The sequence below is a fragment of the Coregonus clupeaformis genome, chromosome 27, assembly GCF_020615455.1.
Source record: "Coregonus clupeaformis isolate EN_2021a chromosome 27, ASM2061545v1, whole genome shotgun sequence".
In the NCBI taxonomy this organism is placed as follows: domain Eukaryota; kingdom Metazoa; phylum Chordata; class Actinopteri; order Salmoniformes; family Salmonidae; genus Coregonus; species Coregonus clupeaformis.
In genome coordinates this window covers 4,805,575-4,831,953 of record NC_059218.1, presented here as the reverse complement: position 1 = coordinate 4,831,953, position 26,379 = coordinate 4,805,575, and the positions used below count along the sequence as shown (strand labels likewise).

The 26,379-nt window shown below is 42.7% G+C and overlaps 1 protein-coding gene across 1 annotated transcript in view; it reads left to right on the top strand.

Annotated features, from left to right (window-relative positions):
- LOC121541419 (stromelysin-3-like) overlaps positions 1-26,379 on the top strand; it is a 56,343-nt gene that overhangs the window by 12,658 nt on the left and 17,306 nt on the right. The window contains exon 2 of the mRNA XM_045208004.1: positions 20,233-20,537. Within this exon, the coding sequence (XP_045063939.1) occupies positions 20,233-20,537 (305 nt within the window). The remainder of the gene's footprint in view (positions 1-20,232; positions 20,538-26,379) is intronic.

The following is a 26,379-nucleotide window of genomic DNA, read 5'->3' as shown; positions in this document are numbered from 1 at the left end:
GAGGTCTAGAACTTAGGGAATGATTTGTACCAAATACAATGCTCTTAGTTTTAGAGATGTTCAGGGCCAGTTTATTAGTGGCCACCCATTCCAAAACAGACTGCAACTCTTTGTTAAGGGTTTCGGTGACTTCATTAGCTGTGGTTGCTGATGCGTATTTGGTTGAGTCATCAGCATACATGGACACACATGCTTTGTTTAATGCCAGTGGTAAAAATAGAAAAGAGTAGAGGGCCTAAAGAGCTGCCCTGTGGTACACCACACTTTACATGTTTGACATTAGAGAAGCTTCCATTAAAGAAAACTCTTTGAGTTCTATTAGATAGATAGCTCTGAATCCACGATATGGCAGAGGTTGAAAAGCCATAACACATACGTTTTTTTCAACAACAGGTTATGGTCAATAATATCAAAGGCTGCACTGAAATCTAACAGTACAGCTCCCACAATTTTCTTATTATCAATTTCTTTCAACCAATCATCAGTCATTTGTGTCAGTGCAGTACATGTTGAGTGCCCTTCCCTATAAGCATGTTGAAAGTCTGTTGTTAATTTGTTTACAGAGAAATAGCATTGTATTTGGTCAAACACCATTTTTTTCCAACAGTTTGCTAAGAGCTGGCAGCAAGCTTATAGGTCTACTGTTAGAACCAGTAAAGGCCGCTTTACCATTCTTGGGTAGCGGAATTACTTTGCCTTCCCTCCAGGCCTGAGGACAAAGACTTTCCTCTAGGCTCAGATTAAAGATATGACAGATAGCAGTGGCTATAGAGTCAGCTACCATCCTCAGTAGCTTTACATCCAAGTTGTCAATGCCAGGAGGTTTGTCATTATTGATCGATAACAATAATTTTCCCACCTCTCTCACACTACAAAATTCTAACTTGCAATGCTTTTCTTTCATTATTTGTTTTTTTTTGCATGAATACGATGGCTCACTGTTCATTGTTGGCATTTCCTGCCTAAGTTTGCCCACTTTGCCAATGAAATAATCATTAAAATAATTGGCAACATCAAATGGTTTTGTGATGAATAAGCCATCTGATTCAATCTACCCATAATTTCATTTAAAGTACTCCAAAGGTTTTTTTCCATCATTCTTTATATCATTGATCTTGGCTTCATAATACAGTTTCTTCTTCTTTTTGTTGAGTTTAGTCACATAATTCTCAATTTGCAGTAAGTCAACCAGTCAGATATGCAGCCAGACTTATTAGCCACTCCTTTTTCCCCATCTCTTTCAACCATACAGTTTTTCAATTCCTCATCAATCCATGGAGCCTTAACAGTTCTAACAGTCAGTTTCCTAACAGGTGCATGTTTATCAATAATTGGAAGAAGCAATTTCATAAATTCATCAAGTGCAGCATCTGGATGCTCCTTATTAATCACATCAGACCAACAAATATGTTTTACATCATCCACATATGAGTCACAGCAAAATCTTTTGTATAATCTCTGTGGCCGTGGCCGACGTGAGTAAGACATTTAAGCGTGTTATCCCTCGCAAGGCTGCCGGCCCAGACGGCATCCCTAGCCGCGTCCTCAGAGCATGCGCAGACCAGCTGGCTGGAGTGTTTACGGACATATTCAATCTCTCCCTATCCCAGTCTGCTGTCCCCACTTGCTTCAAGATGTCCACCATTGCTCCTGTACCCAAAAAGCAAAGGTAACTGAACTAAATGACTATCGCCCCGTAGCACTCACTTCTTTCATCATGATGTGCTTTGAGAGGCTAGTTAAGGATCATATCACCTCCACCTTACCTGACACCCTATACCCACTTCAATTTGCATACCACCCCAATAGATCCACAGACGATGCAATTGCCATCACACTGCACATTGCCCTTTCCCATCTGGACAAGATGAATACCTATGTAAGAATGCTGTTCATTGACTATAGCTCAGCCTTCAACACCATAGTACCCTCCAAGCTCACCATTAAGCAAGCTCACCACCTTGGTCTGAACACCGCCCTGTGCAACTGAGTCCTGGACTTCCTGACAGGCCGCCCCCGGGTGGTGAAGGTAGGAAACAATGACTGCGGGGCCAAGCACGCCTCCAACTCAATCATCAAGTTTGCAGACGACACAACAGTAGTAGGCCTGATTACCAACAATGACGAGACAGCCTACAGGGAGGAGGTGAGGGCCCAGGCGGAGTGGTGGCAGGAAAATAACCCCTCGCTCAACGTCAACAAAACGAAGGAGCTGAACCTGGACTTAAGGAGACAACAGAGGGAGCACTTGTCAGGAGGCTGAAGAAATCCGGTTTGGCCCTAAAGACCCTCACAAACTTTTACAGATGCATAATTGAGAGCATCCTGTCAGGCTGTATCACTGCCTGGTACGGCAACTGCACCGCCCACAACCGCAGGGCTCTCCAGAGGGTGGTGCGGTCTGCCCAACGTATCACCGGGGGGCATGCTGCCTACCCTCCAGCACACCTACAGCACCGGATGTCACAGGAAGGATAAAAATATAATCATCCAGAAGGCGAGGTCAGTACTGAAAAACAGCTTCTATCTCAAGGCCATCAGAATGTTAAATAGCCATCACTAGCTGGCTACCACCCGGTTACTCAACCCTGCACCATAGAGGCTGCTGCTCTATATACATAGACATTGAATCACTCGTCACTTTAATAATGGAACACTAGTCACTTTAATAATGTTTACACACTTATTTCATATGTACAGTGCCTTCGGAGAGTATTCAGACCCCTTGACTTTTTCCATATTTTGTTACGTTACAGCCTAAATCCTCATCAATCTACACACAATACATCATAATAACAAAGCAAAAACAGGTTTGTAGATATTTTTGCTAATTAATAAAAAAACACAAATATTCAGGCCCAAGTCCAGGCTCTGGCTGGGCCACTCAAGGACATTCAGAGACTTGTCCCGAAGCCACTCCTGCGTTGTATTGGCTGTGTGCTTAGGGTCGTTGTCCTGTTGGAAGGTGAACCTTCGCCCCAGTCTGAGGTCCTGAGTGCTCTGGAGCAGGTTTTCATTGCTCCGTTCATCTTTCCCCTGCCACTGAAAAACATCCCCACAGCATGATGCTGCCACCACCATGCTTCACCGTAGGGATGGTGCCAGGTTTCCTCCAGATGTGACGCTTGGCATTCAGGCCAAAGAGTTCAATCTAGGTTTCATCAGACCAGAGAATCATGTTTCTCATGGTCTGAGAGTCCTTTAGGTGCCTTTTGGCAAACTCCAAGCGGGCTGTCGTGCCTTTTACTGAGGGGTGGCTTTCGTCTGGCCACTCTACCATAAATACCTGATTGGTGGCGTGCTGCAGAGATGATTGTCCTTCTGGGAGGTTCTCCCATCTCCACAGAGGAACTCTGGAGCTCTGTCAGAGTGACCATTGGGTTCTTGGTCACCTCCCTGACCAAGGCCCTTCTCCGCCAATTGCTCAGTTTGGCCGCGCGGCCAGCTCTAGGAAGAGTCTTGGTGGTTCCAAACTTCTTCCATTTAAGAATAATGGAGGCCACTGTGTTCTTAGGGACCTTAAATGCTGCAGAAATGTTTTCGTACATTTCCCCAGATCTGTACCTCGACACAATCCTGTCTCGGATCTCTACGGACAATTCCTTTGACCTCATGGCTTGGTTTTTGCTCTGACATGCACTGTCAACTGTGGGACCTTATATAGACAGGTGTGTGCCTTTCCAAATCATGTCCAATGAATTTAATTTACCAAAGGTGGACTCCAATCAAGTTGTATAACTATCTCAAGGGTGATCAATGGAAACAGGCTGCACCTGAGCTCATTTTCGAGTCTCATAGCAAAGGGTCTGAATACTTATGCAAATAAGGTATTTATTTCATTTTAAATTAGCAAAAAATCTGATTTCGCTTTGTCATTATGGGGTATTGTGTGTAGATTTATGAGGAAAAACATTAATTTAATCCATTTTAGAATAAGGCTGTAATGTAACAAAATGTGGAAAAAGTCAAAGGGTCTGAATACTTTCCGAATGCACTGTATATACTGTATTCTACTGTATTCTAGTCAATGCCACTCCGACATTGCTCATTCTAATATTCATACAGTTGAAGTCGGAAGTTTACATACACTTAGATTGGAGTCATTAAAACTTGTTTTTCAACCACTCCACAAATTTCTTGTTAACAAATTATAGTTTTGGCAAGTCGGTTAGGACATCTACTTTGTGCATGACACAAGTACATTTTCCAACAATTGTTTACAGACAGATTATTTCACTTATTATTCACTGTATTACAATTCCAGTGGGTCAGAAGTTTACATACACTAAGTTGACTGTGCCTTTAAACAGCTTCTGGTAGGCTAATTGACATCATTTGAGGTGTACCTGTGGATGCATTTCAAGGCCTACCTTCAAACTCAGTGTCTCTTTGCTTGACATCATGGGAAAATCAAAAGAAATCAGCCAAGACCTCAGAAAAAAAATTGTAGCTCTCCACAAGTCTGGTTCATCCTTGGGAGCAATTTCCAAACGCCTGAAGGTACCACGTTCATCTGTACAAACAATAGTACGCAAGTATAAACACCATGGGACCACGCAGCCGTCATACCGCTCAGGAAGGAGACGCGTTCTGTCTTCTAGAGATGAACGTACTTTGGTGCGAAAAGTGCAAATCAATCGCATAACAACAGCAAAGGACCTTGTGAAGATGCTGGAGGAAACAGGTACAAAAGTATCAATATCCACAGTAAAACGAGTCCTATATCGACATAACCTGAAAGGCCGCTCGGCAAGGAAGAAGCCACTGCTCCAAAACCGCCATAAAAAAGCCAGACTACGGTTTGCAACTGCACATGGGGACAAAGATATTACTTTTTGGAGAAATGTCCTCTGGTCTGATGAAACAAAAATAGAACTATTTGGCCATAATGACCATCATTATGTTTGGAGGAAAAAGGGGGTACTTGCAAGCCGACGAACACCATCCCAACCGTGAAGCACAGGGGTGGCAGCATCATGCTGTGGGGGTGCTTTGCTGCAGGAGGGACTGGTGCACTTCACAAAATAGATGGCATTATGAGGAAGGAAAATTATGTGGATATATTGAAGCAACATCTCAAGACATCAGTCAGGAAGTTAAAGCTTGGTCGCAAATGGGTCTTCCAAATGGACAATGACCCCAAGCATACTTCCAAAGTTGTGGCAAAATGGCTTAAGAACAACAAAGTCAAGGTATTGGAGTGGCCATCACAAAGCTCTGACCTCAATCCTATAGAAAATGTGTGGGCAGAAATGAAAAAGCGTGTGCGAGCAAGGAGGCCTACATACCTGACTCAGTTACACAAGCTCTGTCAGGAGGAATTGGCCAAAATTCACCCAACTTATTGTGGGAAGCTTGTGGAAGGCTACCCGAAACGTTTGACCCAAGTTAAACAATTTAAAGGCAATGCTACCAAATACTAAGTTCTGACCCACTGGGAATATGATGAAAGAAATAAAAGCTGAAATAAATCATTCTCTCTACTATTATTCTGACATTTCACATTGTTAACATAAAAGTGGTGATCCTAACTGACCTAAAACAGGGAATTTTTACTAGGATTAAATGTCAGGAATTGTGAAAAACTGAGTTTAATTGTATTTGGCTAAGGTGTATGTAAACGTCAATACGTGTACATCAATAAAATGTGATTTGATTTGGCAGTCTATTTGTTCGCCGACATAGTCTTGTCAGGATGCCGCCTTGTCTGCTTCTCTTTCACCGCTGCTTCCTCTTTCGAGTCCCGGGGGTTAGGGCCTGGTCTGGAGTAAGCAGAACATCCAGAGCTGCCGTTTCGTTGAAGTAGACATTTCCATCCAAATCGAGGTTAGTGATCGCTGTTCTGATGTCCAGAAGCTGTTTTCGGTCATAGGAAATGATGGCAGTTAAGATCACCATAAAAAAAACATATAAAATAGCAGAATTGGTCAGGAGCCTGTAAGACGGCTGCTATCCACTGCAGTGGAATCTTCAATTCTTGTTTCTCATTGAATGACATCTCACTCTCCCAGGTGCAATTGATATATTTCCCGCATCTTCCTTGTTTACTTTCAGTCACTTATCTTTCCCACTCTAGTTTTCACAAGTCTTCATCAGGACATCTCCTCTCAACAACTGGCATGCTACAGAAACTGAGTCGGCACTTTCTTTTCAAATGACTTTGCTGACTTTAACTGAATGATAAACAGACGAGTTACCATGGTAAAGCATAGATTAACGGTCAGAGGGCAGCCACAGACATACTGTATATCTAAAGGGGAGCATGCCGATGCTCCTTAAAAAACCTGTAAATTGAGAAAGAAATATGGTTTAAAGCAACGCTGGCAGCTCCACTTTGAGAGATGCTACTGAGCGTTATCTAGTGATCATCAGTGATATCTGAACATGTAGATGCTTGTGCAGATAATTAAAGCTCAAGAGGAGCTTTACTGGAGCTTGGCACTTGGAGACAAGTCTACATTCTTATACCATAAATCTTCAGAGATAAGAGATCTCCATATTTCAACAGACTTATTAGGGAGATTCTGAACCTTAAAGCTTAAGGTATGTTAAGATATACAGTGGGGAAAAAAAGTATTTAGTCAGCCACCAATTGTGCAAGTTCTCCCACTTAAAAAGATGAGAGAGGCCTGTAATTTTCATCATAGGTACACGTCAACGATGACAGACAAATTGAGAAAAAAAAATCCAGAAAATCCCATTGTAGGATTTTTAATGAATTTATTTGCAAATTATGGTGGAAAATAAGTATTTGGTCACCTACACACAAGCAAGATTTCTGGCTCTCACAGACCTGTAACTTCTTCTTTAAGAGGCTCCTCTGTCCTCCACTCGTTACCTGTATTAATGGCACCTGTTTGAACTTGTTATCAGTATAATAGACACCTGTCCACAACCTCAAACAGTCACACTCCAAACTTCACAATGGCCAAGACCAAAGAGCTGTCAAAGGACACCAAAAACAAAATTGTAGACCTGCACCAGGCTGGGAAGACTGAATCTGCAATAGGTAAGCAGCTTGGTTTGAAGAAATCAACTGTGGGAGCAATTATTAGGAAATGGAAGACATACAAGACCACTGATAATCTCCCTCGATCTGGGGCTCCACGCAAGATCTCACCCCGTGGGGTCAAAATGATCACAAGAACAGTGAGCAAAAATTCCAGAACCACACAGTGGGACCTAGTGAATGACCTGCAGAGAGCTGGGACCAAACTAACAAAGCCAACCATCAGTAACACACTACGCCGCCAGGGACTCAAATCCTGCAGTGCGAGACGTGTCCCCCTGCTTAAGCCAGTACATGTCCAGGCCCGTCTGAAGTGCATTTGGATGATCCAGAAGAGGATTGGGAGAATGTCATATGGTCAGATGAAACCAAAATATAACTTTTTGGTAAAAACTCAACTCGTCATGTTTGGAGGACAAAGAATGCTGAGTTGCATCCAAAGAACACCATACCTACTGTGAAGCATGGGGTTGGAAACATCATGCTTTGGGGCTGTTTTTTCTGCAAAGGGACCAGGACGACTGATCCGTGTAAAGGAAAGAATGAATGGGGCCATGTATCGTGAGATTTTGAGTGAAACCCTCCTTCCATCAGCAAGGGCATTGAAGATGAAACGTGGCTGGGTCTTTCAGCATGACAATGATCCCAAACACACCGCCCGGGCAACGAAGGAGTGGCTTCGTAAGAAGCATTTCAAGGTCCTGGAGTGGCCTAGCCAGTCTCCAGATCTCAACCCCATAGAAAATCTTTGGAGGGAGTTGAAAGTCTGTGTTGCCCAGCAACAGCCTCAAAACATCACTGCTCTAGAGGAGATATGCATGGAGGAATGGGCCAAAATACCAGCAACAGTGTGTGAAAACCTTGTGAAGACTTACAGAAAACGTTTGACCTGTGTCATTGCCAACAAAGGGTATATAACAAAGTATTGAGAAACTTTTGTTATTGACCAAATACTTATTTTCCACCATCATATGCCAATAAATTCATTAAAAATCCTACAATGTGATTTTCTGGATTTTCTTTTCTAATTTTGTCTGTCATAGTTGACGTGTACCTATGATGAAAATTACAGGCCTCTCTCATCTTCTTAAGTGGGAGAACTTGCACAATTGGTGGCTGACTAAATACTTTTTTCCCCCACTGTACTTACATATAGTTTACAATTCAAGCCATTGGCAGCAGGATAAGTACTTAAGTCAAAGTTCCAAAATTGGTCCATTTGTTGGAGTAGTATGGCAACATAGACAAAACTGTGAGTTTACCACAGAGCTGTTAAAATATTGGATTTTTCCCTAAAGTTGTTGGAACTTTCACTCATGGGATGAATCTACACTACAGCATTTGTTCCAAAACATTTGTCTTGTTACCCACCTGAATTCTTTCAAAAGTTTTCTTTGATCCACACAGACTTAAGCGAGCTAGAACCAAATGCACTGATCTTTGGAATGGCAACCAATTCATTATTTATTCGCTAAAAAGCAGCTTAGAATGAGGTATTGACAGTGGTGCATCTATCTCTCATCTCCCATCATCTTCATCCTCTGCCTGTGAAACCATTTCTCTTCTCAGTGTAATCACTAGGTTTGTGTACAACCTCTCAAGGTGTGCAGAATGCAGATCTCTGGGGCTCTTTGTGTATAAATATTGATCCTAGACGTATTTCCTCCAGCATGCACATTCTTTTTCTTAAGTGTGGCCTACTTTTATCTGCCAAAGGATGCCTGAGTTAGTGGGGATAGTGCTTATCACATATTATTTGAAGCCTCATATACTGTGTACTGTGTGCAGTATTTTACATTTCCGTCATTTAGCAGACGCTCTTATCCAGAGTGACTTACAAATTGGTGCATTCACCTTATAGCCAGTGGGATAACCACTTTACAATATGTTTTTTTTTGGGGGTGGGGTAAGGGGGGATAGAAGGATTACTTTATCATATCCCAGGTATTCCTTAAAGAGGTGGGGTTTCAAGTGTCTCTGGAAGGTGGTGAGTGACTCCGCTGTCCTGGCGTCGTGAGGGAGCTTGTTCCACCATTGGGGTGCCAGAGCAGCGAACCGTTTTGACTGGGCTGAGCGGGAACTCTGCTTCCGCAGAGGTAGGGGGGCCAGCAGGCCAGAGGTGGATGAACGCAATGCCCTCGTTTGGGTGTAGGGACTGATCAGAGCCTGAAGGTAAGGAGGTGCCGTTCCCCTCACAGCTCCGTAGGCAAGCACCATGGTCTTGTAGGAGATGCGAGCTTCAACTGGAAGCCAGTGGAGTGTGCGGAGGAGCGGGGTGACGTGAGAGAACGTGGGAAGGTTGAACACCAGACGGGCTGCGGCATTCTGGATGAGTTGTAGGGGTTTAATGGCACAGGCAGGGAGCCCAGCCAACAGCGAGTTGCAGTAATCCAGACGGGAGATGCCTGGATTAGGACCTGTGACGCTTCCTGTGTAAGGCAGGGTCGTACTCTCTGAATGTTGTAGAGCATGAACCTACAGGATCGGGTCACCGCCTTGATGTTAGCGGAGAACGACAGGGTGTTGTCCAGGGTCACGCCAAGGCTCTTTGCACTCTGGGAGGAGGACACAACGGAGTTGTCAACCGTGATGGCGAGATCATGGAACGGGCAGTCCTTCCCCGGGAGGAAGAGCAGCTTGTCTTGCCGAGGTTCAGCTTGAGGTGGTGATCCGACATCCACACTGATATGTCTGCCAGACATGCAGAGATGCGATTCGCCACCTGGTTATCAAAAGAGGGAAAGGAGAAGATTAGTTGTGTGTCGTCTGTGTTGCAATGATAGGAGAGGCCATGTGAGGATATGACAGAGCCAAGTGACTTAGTGTATAGCGAGAATAGGAGAGGGCCTAGAACTGAGCCCTGGGGGACACCAGTGGTGAGAGCACGTGGTGCAGAGAAAGATTCTCGCCACGCCACCTGGTAGGAGCGACCTGTCAGGTAGGACGCAATCCAAGAGTGAGCCGCGCCGGAGATGCCCAACTCGGAGAGTTGGAGGAAAGTATTCACCGCCCTTCAGAAACTATTCACACCTTTTGACTTTTTCCACATTTTGTGGTGTTACAGCCTGAATTAAAAATAGATTACATTTAGATGTTTTGGTCACTGGTCTACACACAATACCCCATAATGTCATGTTTTATTTTTACTTATTACAAATTAATAAAGAATGTAAAACTAAAATGTCTTGAGTCAATAAGTATTCAACCCCTTTGTTATGGCAAGCCTAATGAAGTTCAGGAGTAAAAATATGCTTAACAAGTCACATAATAAGTTGCATGGACTCACTCTTGTGTGCATTAATAGTGTTTAACATGATTTTTTAATGACTATCTCATCTCTTTACCCCACACGTACAATTATCTGTAAGGTCCCTCAGTCGCACAGTGAATTTCAAACACAGATTCAACCACAAAGACCAGGGAGGTTTTTCAATGCCTCGCAAAGAAGGGCACCTATCGGTAGATGGGAAAAATAAAAAGACAGAAATTGAATATCCCTTTGAGCATGGTGAAGTTATTAATTACACTTTGGATGGTGTATCAATAAATGCAGTCACTACAAAGATACAGGCGTCCTTCCTAACTCAGTTGCCAGAGAGGAAGGAAACCACTCAGGGATTTCACCATGAGGCCAATGGTGACTTTAAAACAGTTACAGAGTTTAATGGCTGTGATAGGAGAACATTGAGGATGGATCAACAACATTGTAGTTAATCCACAATACTAACCTAACTGACAGAGTGAAAAGAAGGAAGGCTGTACAGAATAAAAATATTCCAAAACATGCATCCTGTTTGCAATAAGGCACTAAAGTAAAAATGTAAAACATGTTGCAAAGAAATTAACTTTGTCCTGAATACAAAGCGTTATGTTTGGGGCAAATCCAGCTCAACACTGAGTACCACTCTTCGTATTTTCAAGCATAGTGTTGGCTGCATCATGTTATGGGAATGCTTGTCATCGGCAACGACTAGGTTTTTTATGATACAAATAAATGGAATAAAGCTAAGCACAGGCAAAATCCTAGAGAAAAACCTGGTTGTCTGCTTTCCAACAGACACTGGGAGATAAATGCACTTTTCAGGAGGACAATAACCTAAAACACAAGGCCAAATATTCACTGGAGTTGCTTACCAAGACGACATTGAATGTTCCTGAGTGGTCTAGTTACAGTTTTGACTTACATCGGCTTGAAAATCTATGGCAAGACTTGAAAATGGCTGTCTAGCAATTACCAACAACCAACTTGACAAAGCTTGAAGAATTTTTTAAAGAATAATGTGCAAATATTGTACAATCCAGGTGTGAAAAGCTGTTAGAGACTTATCCAGAAAGACTCACAGCTGTAATCGCTGGCAATGGCGATTCTAACATGTATTGACTCAGGGGGTTGAACATTTATCAAATCAAGATATATTAGTGTTTAATTTTTCATATATTTCTTTACTAATGTATTTTTTTTTTATCCACTTTGACATTACAGACTATTTTGTGTAGATCGTTGACAAAAAATGACAATTAAATCCATTTGAATCCTACTTTGTAACACAACAAAGTGTGGAAAAAGTCAAAGGGTGTGAATACTTTCTGATGGCACTGTACCTCAGCAGGAGCCTGTAGCCGTCTTGGTTGGACAAAGCAGTTTTTCCATAAACTTTTTCCACCTTATAATCTAAAGCAACCTACAGAGGTTACAGTAATACCAAACCTTACATTTCAATTGAAGACCAATTGTTTTCAGGTTGGTAAGGTAACAGCATCATAAATCACTTTCATGACAAAGTCCTCTGTTGTGAACAAGACTGACATCCATATGTTGTCTGTGTGATGAGGGTGAGAGGGAATTTCCTAACACCTGCTGCCCTGTGTGTTCGGGTAGGAGGGAGGGGTTGGGGAGTCGGAGGTGTAAGGTGGTGATTTTTAGGGAATGAATGACATCAACAAAAGCCCCTTAAAGCAACAGACGCTACTGGAGAGATTAACACCCATAGCCCTGGGCTGCTTTTCCCAAAAGCATCTTAAGGCTAAGTTCATCATTAAAACCATTGAGCTCATCTTAAGATGCTTTTGGGAAACCCGGCCGTGGCCTATAGGCGGGCACATTTTGTTATCGTGTTTCACGGTAATGCAGGGTTTGCCAAGGTGAATGAGACACAGCTATCCAGGGATGTTCTGTAGGGACATGTCAGCTTTCCTCTCCTGGGTATTCCCCATTATGAACTGAAACACTGCGGTTCTGTGTTGTTCGACTTTGAATCTTTAAGCCTCTGTTGTTGAAATGCAACCCAACACCCGCCACCACATGCCTGACTAAAACCAGTCACTCAATCAGTTCTACTGGACTACCGTTGATGCCACTGAGTTCAATTGAGCTCATCCAACTAATCTGTGTGCAATATGATGATGAGCCACCCAGGGTTGGGGTTTATTCTGTCAACTCAGTTCATGTAAGAAATACATACAAATCGTGAATTGGGGAAAAGTAATCGCTGAAAATGTGGAGCCATCTAGGGTCAAGTCAAGCGGTGGAGGCGCAGTGGCTGTCAAATCAAATCAATTTTTATTTGTCACATGCTTTGTAAACAAGGGATGTAGACTAACAGTGAAATGCTTATGGGCCCTTCCCAACAATGCAGAGAGAAAGAAAATAGAGAAATAATAGAAAAGTAAAACACATAAAAGTAATAATAAATACACAATGAGTAACAAAAGCTTGGCTATATACACGGGATACCAGAACCGAGTCGATGTGCAGGGGTATGAGGTAATTGTATATGTACATATAACTAGGAATAAAGTGACAGATAATAAACAGTAGCAGCAGTGTACGTGATGAGTCCAAGAAGTTAGTGCAAAAAGGGTCAATGCAGATAGTCCGGGTAGCTATTTGGTGAACTATTTAACAACTATTTAGCAGTCTTATGGCTAGTGGGTAGAAGCTGTTCAGGGTCCTATTGGTTCCAGACTTGGTACATCAGTGTTGCTTGCCATGCGGTAGCAGAGAGAACATTCTATGACTTGGGTGGCTGGAGTCTTTTACAATTTTTAGGGACTTTCTCTGACACCGCCTGGTATAGAGGTCCTGAATGGCAGGGAGCTCGGACCCAGTTATGTACTGGGTTGTACGCACTACCATCTTGAGCACCTTGCGGTCGGATGCCAAGCAGTTGCCATACCAAGCGGTGATGCAGCCAGTCAAGATGCTTTCAATGGTGCAGCTGTAGAACTTTTTGAGGATCTGAGGCCCATGCCAAATCTTTTCAGCCTCCTGAGGGGGAAGAGGCGTTGGCATGCTCTCTTCTGTGTGTGTGGACCATGATTGACCCTTAGTGGTGTGGACACCGACGATCTTGAAGCTCTCGACCCGCTCCACTACAGCACCGTCGATGTGAGTGGAGGCATGCTCGGACCTCTGCTTCCTGTATTCCATGATCAGCTCCTTTGTCTTGCTGACGTTGAGGGAGAGGTGGTTGTTCTGGCACTACACTGCCAGGTCTCTGACCTCCTCCCTATAGGCGGTCTCATCATCGTCGCTGATCAGGCCTACTACCGTCATGTTGTCGGCAAACTTAATGATGGTGTTGGAGTCTTGCGTGGCCACTAGGGTTGAATATTTTCCCGATATTTTACAAATGTTCCATCCCGAGAATAAATCACTTTTCTCCCAGGTAACCCAGCACTTCCCACCAAAACCGGAAGTGTCATTCAAAAGCATATAAATATGTCTGGATTTGATTAGAACTTTGATCAGCATGCCATTTCTAACCTGATGCTACCTGAGCCTGATGAGCCATATATTTTATGAGACATTTTACATTTACATTTTAGTCATTTAGCAGACGCTCTTATCCAGAGCGACTTACAGTTAGTTAGTGCATACATATTCATACTGGCCCCCTGTGGGAATCGAACCCACAACCCTGACATTGCAAACGCCATGCTCTACCAACTGAGCTACACGAGACCTACATTATCGACATTTAATGAGCCCAAGCCCAAAAAAGCCCAAATGATTGTGTCGTTATCCAATACATATATGATATAGGCTACTACACATTACGCACGACAGAAAAACCATTCATTCAGCCTCATTTACTACCTTTTTAAAAAACATAGCTGATATGGCTGACTTGCTTAAACAAATGTGGTTTCTACTGACAGTTGAGATGTACAAACTATGGCATAAGGGGTCGACGAGCGAATAAGAGGCAATCCGTAATTTCGATTAAGACAATGAGCGAGCTAGGACAGACATAGTCAATATAACTATTTGTTCAGGACTTTTGAAATGTACAGCGACAGAATTCAGAACATGGGCCGTTCATACAGTATTCTCCCTGTACACCAAGTCAGAACCGTAGGATAAATAAAGGGGGCATATAATCAGACAATGAAAGCTCTTACAATATTCGCTGATTACATTTCTCTAAAACAGTCTATAGGCTACGTGTGCACCACCAAGTCAAAACAGTAGGCGAAATTATCAGGGAAAAAGGGACCAAATTATTAGGGTGAGGCACATGGGCTACTAACAGCTTACTACACCACATACACTTAGTATTACTTTCTTAGCTACAGTATACATATCTCCCTGGCATATTACATCATTTATGCAGCAGCATACAATACATTTTTGGACTCACCTTGTCGTGCTGTGCTCAATTGAACAGGAAGGTGGTGCGGCGGTCCTTTGTGGGCAAATTTTGTCATCAAACTTTGTCATTAAAGTCTGGCATTCTCTGGATTTATGGTGCTTTCAAGTAGGGGTGGGCGGTATACCGGTATGAACGTGAATACCGGTATGACGTTGTGCCATGATATGGATTTTGCCATATCGTGCATATCATGATTAATGAATGTATGAAATAAGCCATTTTTGTTTTGTTCAAAATTTCTGTCGAGTGATACAGCCTAGTGGGTTAGTTCAAATTGTTTATTTTACTAAAAACAGCCTTTTTTGAGCAAAGAAAAAAACTAGAAGCATGGACGTTACACGCAATCTGCCTGTCAATCAAAGTCAACAAACAAGCATGCGCAACAGCAGAGTAAGCGAACATTTAGTGAAGTAAACTCCTTTCGTTAGCAAAAGTGTCCTAAAATCAAGCGCAAAAGTGTAACCAAGCATTGAGGATGACTGAAGGCAAGGAAAATAACGCTATTTAGGTTGATTTGCAGGACAACGAAGAATTGGTTCGAAAAAAGGGGGCCTCCTCTGTCGTTTGGAACTGGTTTGGCTTTAAGATATCCGACCTCGACCAACAAACAGTACTGTGTAAGTTGTGTCGAAGCATTGTGCTAGCCAAAGGCAAACAGTACTGTGTAAGTTGTGTCGAAGCATTGTGCTAGCCAAAGGCAAACAGTACTGTGTAAGTTGTGTCGAAGCATTGTGCTAGCCAAAGGCAAACAGTACTGTGTAAGTTGTGTCGAAGCATTGTGCTAGCCAAAGGTGGCAACACCAGCAATTCTTTTCACCACCTGAAAACCCTGCATGTGCGCGAATATAAGAATCTACCAGAATGCAACAAACCCCCGGAGCAAGTCCCAAGACATCCTCAAGCCAGACCTGCACTCAGCTATCACTCAAGGCATCATTCGTTAGTGGTACTCCCTATGACAAGAAGAGCAAGAAGTGGAATGAGTGCAATTACGTATCACATAGTGAAAGACATGGAAACAATTCAAACTGTGGAGAAAGACTGTTTCAGAAAGTTGATTCGAACTCTAGACCCAAGATACGAGATCCCGAGCTGTAAATACTACAGCAAAACATGTCTGCCAGAACTCTGCCAGAACTCTACACAGAATGTCGGGACAGAGTTGCCAACGAAATCCGTAACACAGCATCTTCTATACCACTGCCGACTTATGGTCAAGCCAGACCACAGAGCCATACATTAGCCTCATGATTCATTACATTGACGACAACTGGAAGCTGCAAAGACAATGCCTTCAGACATCTTATTTCCCAGACGACAACACCGGATAAATAATTGCAGCTGGGCTGAGGGAGGCACTTTCATCCTGGGGCTTGAAAGAGTTGCGTCAAGTATGTACAGTTGAAGTCGGAAGTTTACATACACCTTAGCCAAATACATTTAAACTCAGTTTTTCACAATTCCTGACATTTAATGCTAGTAAAAATTCCCTGTCTTAGGTCAGTTAGGATCACCACTTTATTTTAAGAATGTGAAATGTCAGAATAATAGTAGAGAGAATGATTTATTTCAGCTTTTATTTCTTTCATCACATTCCCAGTGAGTCAGAAGTTTACATACACTCAATTAGTATTTGGTAGAATTGCTTTTAAATTATTTAACTTGGGTCAAACGTTTTGGGTAACCTTCCACAAGCTTCCCACAATAAGTTGGATGAATTTTAGCCCATTCCTCCTGACAGAGCTGGTGTAACTGAGTCAGTTTTGTAGGCCTCCTTGCTCGCACATTTTCTATAGGATTGAGGTCAGGCCTTTGTGATGGCCACTCCAATACCTTGACTTTGTTGTCCTTAAGCCATTTTTCCTCATGATGCCATCTATTTTGTGAAGTGCACCAGTCCCTTCTGCAGCAAAGCACCTCCACAGCATGATGCTGCTACCCCCATGCTTCATGGTTGGGATGGTGTTCTTCGGCTTGCAAGCATACCCCTTTTTCCTCCAAACATAACGATGGCCAAACAGTTCTATTCATCAGACCAGAGGACATTTCTCCAAAAAGTATGATCTTTGTCCCCATGTGCAGTTGCAAACCGTAGTCTGGCTTTTTTATTGTGGTTTTGGAGCAGTGGCTTCTTCCTTGCTGAGCAGCCTTTCAGGTTATGTCGATATAGGACTCGTTTTACTGTGGTTTCCTCCATCTTCACAAGGTCCTTTGCTGTTGTTCTGGGATTGATTTGCACTTTTTGCACCAAAGTACGTTAATCTCTAGGAGACAGAACGCGTCTCCTTCCTGAGCGGTATGACGGCTGCGTGGTCCCATGGTGTTTATACTTGCGTACTATTGTTTGCACAGATGAACGTGGTACCTTCAGGCGTTTGGAAATTGCTCCCAAGGATGAACCAGACTTGTGGAGTTCTACAATTTTTTTCTGAGGTCTTGGCTGATTTCTTTTGATTTTCCCATGATGTCAAGCAAAGAGACACTGAGTTTGAAGGTAGGCCTTGAAATGCATCCACAGGTACACCCCCAATTGACTCAAATGATGTCAATTAGCCTATCAGAAGCTTCTAAAGCCATGACATAATTTCCTGGAATTTTCCAAGCTGTTTAAATGCACAGTCAACTTAGTGTATGTAAACCTCTGACCCACTGGAATTGTGATGCAGTGAATTATAAGTGAAATAATCTGTCTGTAAACAATTGTTGGAAAAAGTAGATGTCCTAACCGACTTGCCAAAACTATAGTTTGTTAACAAGAAATTTGTGGAGTGGTTGAAAAACTAGTTTGAATGACTCCAACCTAAGTGTATATAAACTTCCGACTTCAACTGTACCATTTTCTTTCTAAATTATATACTGTCTATACATACCACGTATTTATATTCTGACACATGCTCACTCTAATTAATAGATCTACTCTGGATTGTTAATTGGACTGGCATTTCTTGATTTATTGTTTAGATTATTTAGATTATTTGTGTATTTGTATTGTATTGCGTGGCATTCAACTGCACTGTTGGAGCTATAACATAAGCATTTCGCTGCACCTGCTATAACATCAGCAAATCTGTGTACACGACCAATACACTTTGATTTGATTTGGATTAGGTTCTGCCTGTTCCTTGGACATTTCAAAATGGATTGACAATTTTACGTAGCCCATTGCATGATTGCACATGAATTACCTTTTACCCCACGACATGACACATCTGTTTGGTGAGTAGGCTTGCGATAGTGTTCTTCCCTGTAACTGGTTTTTCAATGGCATCTAAAAGCAAAAGTGGTTTATTATATATTACATTATTAGGTTGAACTATATATAGCCTTTAGGCACATGGGATTCAGTTCCTTGTGCTTGACTAGCCTACAGAAAGCAATAGCAAATTGATGTGGATGTGTCTGCTGCTTATGTTGTAGACTGCTGTCTACCTGATCTTGCATGATTTATGTTATTTTGTTACTGTCCGACTATTTTAAAGAACAAGGTGTAGCCTAGGCCTGCTCGTTGCACATTGCCTTGTATCAATCTGTGAGCTCAATAATCCGGGTACAGCTATATAGCCTACTTAATGATGATTGACGACCATTCAAACATTAATGCATTTATGATGCCAGCTACTTTTGAAGTTATTAGCCCTAACTGTAAATCCAAATAATATGAGAGGCCCCTTCTGTATTTAGTTTAATTGCATTTTGTTCACTGAACCTCTTTTGTAGCCTGATATTGCCAACTACTTTAATTATTTTTTCACTGGCAAGATTAGCAAATTTAGGCATGACATGCCAGCAACAAACGCTGACACTACACATCCAAGTATATCTGACCAAATTATGAAAGATAAGCATTGTAATTTTGAATTCCATAAAGTGAGTGTGGGAGAGGTGAAAAAATGATTGTTATCTATCAACAATGACAAGCCACCGGGGTCTGACAACTTGGATGGAAAATTACTGAGGATAATAGCGGACGATATTGCCACTCCTATTTGCCATATTTTCAATTTAAGCCTACTAGAATGTGTGTGCCCCCAGGCTTGGAGGGAAGCAAAAGTCATTCCGCTACCTAAGAATAGTAAAGCCCCCTTTACTGGCTCAAATAGCTGACCAATCAGCCTGTTACCAACCTTTTGTAAACTTTTGGAAAAAATTGTTTGACCAGATACAATGCTATTTTACAGTAAACAAATTGACAACAAACTTTCAGCATGCTTATAGGGAAGAACATTCAACAAGCACAGCACTTTCACAAATGACTGATGATTGGCTGAGAGAAATTGATGGTAAAACGATTGTGGGGGTTGTTTTGTTAGACTTCAGGGCGGCTTTTGACATTATCGATCATAGTCTGCTGCTGGAAAAACGTATGTGTTATGGCTTTACACCCCTTGCTATATTGTGGATAAAGAGTTACCTGTCTAAAAGAACACAAAGGGTTTTCTTTAATGGAAGCCTCTCCAACATAATCCAGGTAGAATCAGGAATTCCCTAGGGCAGCTGTCTAGGCCCCTTACTTTTTTCAATCTTTACTAATGACATGCCTCTGGCTTTGAGTAAAGCCAATGTGTCTATGTATGCGGATGACTCAACACTATACATGTCAGCTACTACAGCGACTGAAATAACTGCAACACTTAACAAAGAGCTGCAGTTAGTTTCAGAGTGGGTGGCAAGGAATAAATTAGTCCTAAATATTTCTAAAACTAAAAGCATTGTATTTGGGTCATCATTCACTAAACCCTAAACCTCAACTAAATCTTGTCATAAATAATGTGGAGATTGAGCAAGTTGAGGTGACTAAACTGCTTGGAGTAACCCTGGATTGTAAACTGTCATGGTCAAAACATATTGATACAACAGTAGCTAAGATGGGGAGAAGTCTGTCCATAATAAAGCGCTACTCTACCTTCTTAACAGCACTATCAACAAGGCAGGTCCTACAGGCCCTAGTTTTGTTGCACCTGGTCAGGTTCCACAAATAGGAACTTAGGAAAATTGCAATTGGCTCAGAACAGGGCAGCACGGCTTGGATGTACACAGAGAGCTAATATTAATAAGATGCATGTCAATCTCTCCTGGCTCAAAGTGTAGGAGAGATTGACTTCATCACTTCTTGTATTTATGAGAGGTATTGACATGTTGAATACACGAGCTGTCTGTTTGAACTACTGGCGCACAGCTCGGACACCCATGCATACCCCACAAGACACGCCACTAGAGGTCTCTTCACAGTCCAGAACAGACTATGGGAGGCGCACAGTACTACATACTGTAGAGCCATGACTACATGGAACTCAATTCCACATCAAGTAACTGATGCAAGCAGTAAAATTAGATTTAAAAAAAAGAAAAAAATACACCTTATGGAACAGCAGGTACTGTGAAGCAAAACAAACATAGGCAGAGACACATGCATACACAGACATGATAACATATGCACTATATACGCCTTGGCAGCAGCTAATGGGAATTCATAATAAATACAAATACAAATGTATGCAATTTTGTCTAAACAATAGCCTCATTTACTTTCTTTGAACAGTACTTAGTTGCATATACCTCTGTTCACAGGGATGGCCTCAGAAGACCCACAACTATGGCCTAAAGAAGAGGGGCAGGTTTGGCCATACTCAGGACACGCTGAAGGAACGACCGCGCCCGTCAGGAAGTGTCTATCCAGAGACTATGCTTCCCGGGAATGGAACAGAGTTGGTCTGGAACCGGCCTCGCTGCGGTGTTCCAGACTATCCTACTCAGAAGCAAGGTGTCATCTCGGACTACCACATGCGGAAGGGAGAAACCTTTGGAGGAAAGCAGCGTCAGAAGCGATTCGTTCTCTTTGGGGGGCGCTGGGACAAGACTGACCTCACCTACAAGTAAGGGTCTTCTTCTTTAGTCGCTCTAGAAACCCATGCATAGCTTTTTCAATGGGGTCTGCTTTTTAAAAATGTTTTCTGGGGAACTTTTTATACGTGGCACGCACACTCAAGATGTCACTGATGTCTTAGTAGTTTAGCCAGCATGCACAGAGATACAAAGTCAACCCCTGTCAAGGTAGACTGGTTCACTCCTACAGTACACTGGCTGACAAAGGCCGCTACAGGGGGGTATTTTCTTCTGAATGAAAGGTGGGGGATGGGGAAATATGTATCACGCTGGTCCCCACCCTAACCTCTTTTATACGCTCAAAATCAATAATTATTTGGGTTAGACCACCCAGGTTACAGCTACTGTGAGGAGAGAGGAGCCTTTACACTTAAAGGTCCAATGCAGCCATTTTTTATCTCAATATCAAATAAATTCTGGGTAACAATTCAGTACGTTATTGTGATTGTTTTCAAAAATAGCTTCTTAGCAAAGGGCAATTTCTCAAGCAAGAATCTTGCTAGGACTGTCTGGGAGTGCTCAGAGTGGGGAGGAGAAAACTAGCTGTTATTGGCAGAGAGGTTTGGAACTCTAAAGGCCAAAACGCTGAAATTTCAGTCGGTCTTTTCAAACAGCTCTTACACTAAAAGGGCATTATCATTTCCCCCTCATCAATCTACACACAATACCCCATAATGACAAAGTGAAAACAGGTTTTTAGACATTTTTGCTAATTTATATAAAAAAAACAGAAATACCTTATTTACATAAGTACTTAGACCCTTTGCTATGAAACTCGAAATTGAGCTCAGGTGCATCCTGTTTCCATTGATCATCCTTGAAATGTTTCTACAACTTGATTGGAGTCCACCTGTGGTACATTTAATTGATTGGACATGATTTGGAAAGGCACACACCTGTCTATATAAAGTCCTACAGTTGACAGTGCATGTCATAGCAAAAACCAAGCCATGGGGTCGAAGGAATTGTCCATAGAGCTCCAAGACAGGATTGTGTCGAGGCACAGATCTGGGCAAGGGTATCAAAAAATATCCGCAGCATTGAAGGTCCCCAAGAACACAGTGGCCTCCATCATTCTTAAATGGAAGAATTTTGGAACCACCAAGACTCTTCCTAGAGCTGGCCGCCCGGCCAAACTGAGCAATCGGGGGAGAAGGACCTTGGTCAAGGAGGTGACCAAGAACCCGATGGTCACTCTGACAGAGCTCCAGAGTTCATTTGTGGAGATGGGAGAACCTTCCAGAAGGACAACCATCTCTGCAGCACTCCACCAATCAGGCCTTTATGGTAGTGGCCAGACGGAAGCCACTCCTCAGTAAAAGGCACGACAGCCCGCTTGGAGTTTGCCAAAATGGCACCTAAAGGACTCTCAGACCATGAGAAACAAGATTCTCTGGCCTGAATGCCAAGCGTCATGTCTGGAGGAAACCAGGCACCGCTCATCACCTGGCCAATACCATCCCTACGGTGAAGCATGGTGGTGGCAGCATCATGCTGTGGGAATGTTTTTCAGCAACAGGGACTGGGAGACTAGTCAGGATCGAGGGAAAGATGAGAGATCCTTGATGAAAACCTACTCCAGGACCTCAGACTGGGTGAAGGTTCACCTTCCAACAGGACAATGACCCTAAGCACACAGTCAAGACAACGCAGCGGAGGCTTCGGGACAAGTCTCTGAATGTCCTTGAGTGGCCCAGCCAGAGCCCGGACTTGAACCCAACCGAACATCTCTGGAGATACCTGAAAATAGCTGTGCAGCAACGCTCCCCATCCAACCTGACAGAGCTTGAGAGGATCTGCAGAGAAGAATGGGAGAGACTCCCCAAATACAGGTGTGCCAAGCTTGTAGCGTCATGAGGCTGTAATCACTGCCAAAGGTGTTTTAACAAAGTACTGAGTAAAGGGTCTGAATACTTTTTTTTTAAGTATACATTTGCAAAAATGTCTATAAACTTGTTTTTGCTTTGTCATTATGAGGTACTGTGTGTAGATTGATGAGGGGGAAAAAACAATTTAATCCATTTTAGAATAAGGCTGTAACGTAACAAAATGTGGAAAAAGTGAAGGGGTCTGAATACTTTCCGAATGCACTGTATATAAAACACAGGAAAATCCCTTATTTTACTGCACTGGGCCTTTAAGCCAAAAACAAAATACATTTCAGTGATGGATAATTGACTTTGTTGTAGACTTGCAACTGCTGTCTAAAGCTCTGCTCAACATGCATACATTTTACGTATGGGTTGTCCCGGGAATCAAACTCACTACCCTTGCGTTACAAGCGTCATGCTCTACCAAATGAGCTACAAAGGACCTCAAAGAATAGGGTGCCCAGTCTATGTGTATTCAGTGTTTAGCTGTGTTTATGTTTATGATACAATTTCAAACCAGACGTAACAGAAAACTAAGAGGCACTACTTCAATTTAGTTTGGTACTTCTTTGCCTTTGAAGCATCTTTTGATTGACACGGTGAACCCTGTGCCCTCAGGGTTGTTTGGACTCCTCCTTGTGGTTTGACTGCCTCGCCTTCTCCATTACAGTTAAAAGACAGGCCTAGCCGGACATTGGGCACCCTCTTACTCCGTCATTTGGAGTCTGGGGGTCATGGCCTGAAAAAACACAGCCATTTACAAGAGAGTCGGAGCACTCAAGCATGTCACAGCAGAGCAGCCCCATACAGCTCAGCAGGGAGGTGGCTGGAGAGGGGAAAGGTCAAGCTAATAGTTACTTCCAGGACCGTGTTGTCAGAGCAGAGCCAAGAAGAATACGTCTTTATTGTTGCGGAAAGCAATTTCCTTTTCAACACTACAGTAAGTGTCACTCTTGAGAAAAAATCGAGACAATGTAAAAACAAAGAAGAAAGAAATAATGGTGTAGAATAAATTGATTCTGTTGTAGGAATAGCGAGCTTATGTTTTCATGTGAAAAATGCCATATGTATTGATCAAACGTAAAAATGCTGTGTATAATCAACCACCCTTCCCCAAACACCAAAATATTGCCTCATTAGTCATCATTACTCATGTTCCCTTTCAGGTAACCACTTATTAAGTATCCCTAAATATAGCTTAATGGTCATTTTTCTGATTGTCAACAGGCACAGAACCTCCCGTGCCCTTTACTCCCTCTCACACACAATAATTTCTGCACACACAGCTGAGTGGCCTCTTTTCACAGTAAGGGTGTGTATTGTACTCTGCTGGCTGATCACATTTTTACCTCAGGAGACACACAACATCACAGAGCGGGACCTACATATTTTGCCCCTCGAGCCAGCAATCAGAACTGTTGTTCCCACTCTGGTTCCACTCCTGTGTTGACGTTGTTGTAATAATAACGGACTGGAGGAGCACAGTTAGAAAGATATGGCATATAGAAGCAAACCGGATGGACATCATGAAAATGATCGGAGAGGTTGAGAGTAGAAGAAGTTCAGGAGAAAGAACAAACTAAATGTAATTCCTGTAAAATTGACTGTGTCCATAAAATGTAGATAGTGGGTATGGGCTGGAAGTAGAGGCCTAGGCGTTGTTGTTAAAGAGTTTACTCCAAGTGGTCCTCTGTAGCTCAATTGGTAGAGCATGGCGCTTGTAACGCCATGGTAGTGGGTTCGATCCCCGGGACCACCCATACGTAAAAATGTATGCGCACATGACTGTAAGTCGCTTTGGATAAAAGGCATATTATATTATAAGTTGGGAAAGGGTGGCGGGGTTGGAAAGTAATAAAGGGGAATATATATATTTTTTAAAAGGATGTGTATGTGTGTGTGTGTGTATGTATGTATGTATGTATGTGTGTATATATATATATATATATATATATATATATAGACTGATCATTTCTTTGTCAGTGGGCAAACGTACAAAATCAGCAGGGGATCAAATACTTTTTTCCCTCACTGTGTGTATATATATATATATATATTCACAGTGAGGGAAAAAAGTATTTGATCCCCTGCTGATTTTGTACGTTTTCCCACTGACAAAGAAATGATCAGTCTCTAATTTTAATGGTAGGTTTATTTGAACAGTGAGAGACAGAATAACAACAAAAAAATCCAGAAAAACGCATGTAAAAAATGTTATAAATTGATTTGCATTTTAATGAGGGAAATAAGTATTTAACCCCCTCTTAATCAGAAAGATTTCTGGCTCCCAGGTGTCTTTTATACAGGTAACGAGCTGAGATTAGGAGCACACTCTTAAAGGGAGTGCTCCTAATCTCAGTTTGTTATCTGTATAAAAGACACCTGTCCACAGAAGCAATCAATCAATCAGATTCCAAACTCTCCACCATGGCCAAGACCAAAGAGCTCTCCAAGGATGTCAGGGACAAGATTGTAGACCTACACAAGGCTGGAATGGGCTACAAGACCATCGACCAGCAGCTTGGTGAGAAGGTGACAACAGTTGGTGCGATTATTCGCAAATGGAAGAAACACAAAAGACCTGTCAATCTCCCTCACCTCGTGGAGTTGCAATGATCATGAGAACAGTGCAGAATCAGCCCAGAACTACATGGGAGGATCTTGTCAATGATCTCAAGGCAGCTGGGACCATAGTCACCAAGAAAACAATTGGTAACACGCTACGCCGTGAAGGACTGAAATCCTGCAGCGCCCACAAGGTCCCCCTGCTCAAGAAAGCACATATACAGGCCCGTCTGAAGATTGCCAATGAACATCTAAATGATTCAGAGGAGAACTGGGTGAAAGTGTTGTGGTCAGATGAGACCAAAATCGAGCTCTTTGGCATCAACTCAACTCGCTGTGTTTGGAGGAGGAGGAATGCTGCCTATGACCCCAAGAACACCATCCCCACCGTCAAACATGGAGGTGGAAACATTATGCTTTGGGGGTGTTTTTCTGCTAAGGGGATAGGACAACTTCACCGCATCAAAGGGACGATGGACGGGGTTATGTACCGTCAAATCTTGGGTGAGAACCTCTTTCCCTCAGCCAGGGCATTGAAAATGGGTCGTGGATGGGTATTCCAGCATGACAATGACCCAAAACACAAGGCCAAGGCAACAAAGGAGTGGCTCAAGAAGACATTTTACATTTTAGTCATTTAGCAGACGCTCTTATCCAGAGCGACTCACAGTTAGTGAGTGCATACATTATATATTTTTTTATTTTTTCATACTGCCCCCCCGTGGGAAACAAACCCACAACCCTGCAAGCCATTCCCTCCCCTACCCTGGACGACCCTGGGCCAATTGTGCGCCGCCCCATGGGTCTCCCGGTCACGGCCGGCTACGACAGAGCCTGGATTCGAACCAGGATCTCTAGTGGCACAGCTAGCACTGCGATGCAGTGCCTTAGACCACTGCGCCACTCGGGAGACACGAGGTCCTGGAGACACGAGGTCCTGCACATTAAGGTCCTGGAGTGGCCTAGCCAGTGTCCAGACCTTAATCCCATAGAAAATCTGTGGAGGGAGCTGAAGGTTCGAGTTGCCAAACGTCAGCCTCGAAACCTTAATGACTTGGAGAAGATCTGCAAAGAGGAGTGGGACAAAATCCCTCCTGAGATGTGTGCAAACCTGGTGGCCAACTACAAGAAACGTCTGACCTCTGTGATTGCCAACAAGGGTTTTGCCACCAAGTACTAAGTAATGTTTTGCAGAGGGGTCAAATACTTATTTCCCTCATTAAAATGCAAATCAATTTCTAACATTTTTTACATGCGTTTTTCTGGATTTTTTTTTTGTTATTCTGTCTCTCACTGTTCAAATAAACCTACCATTAAAATTATAGACTGATCATGTCTTTGTCAGTGGGCAAACGTACAAAATCAGCAGGGGTTCAAATACTTTTTTCCCTCACTG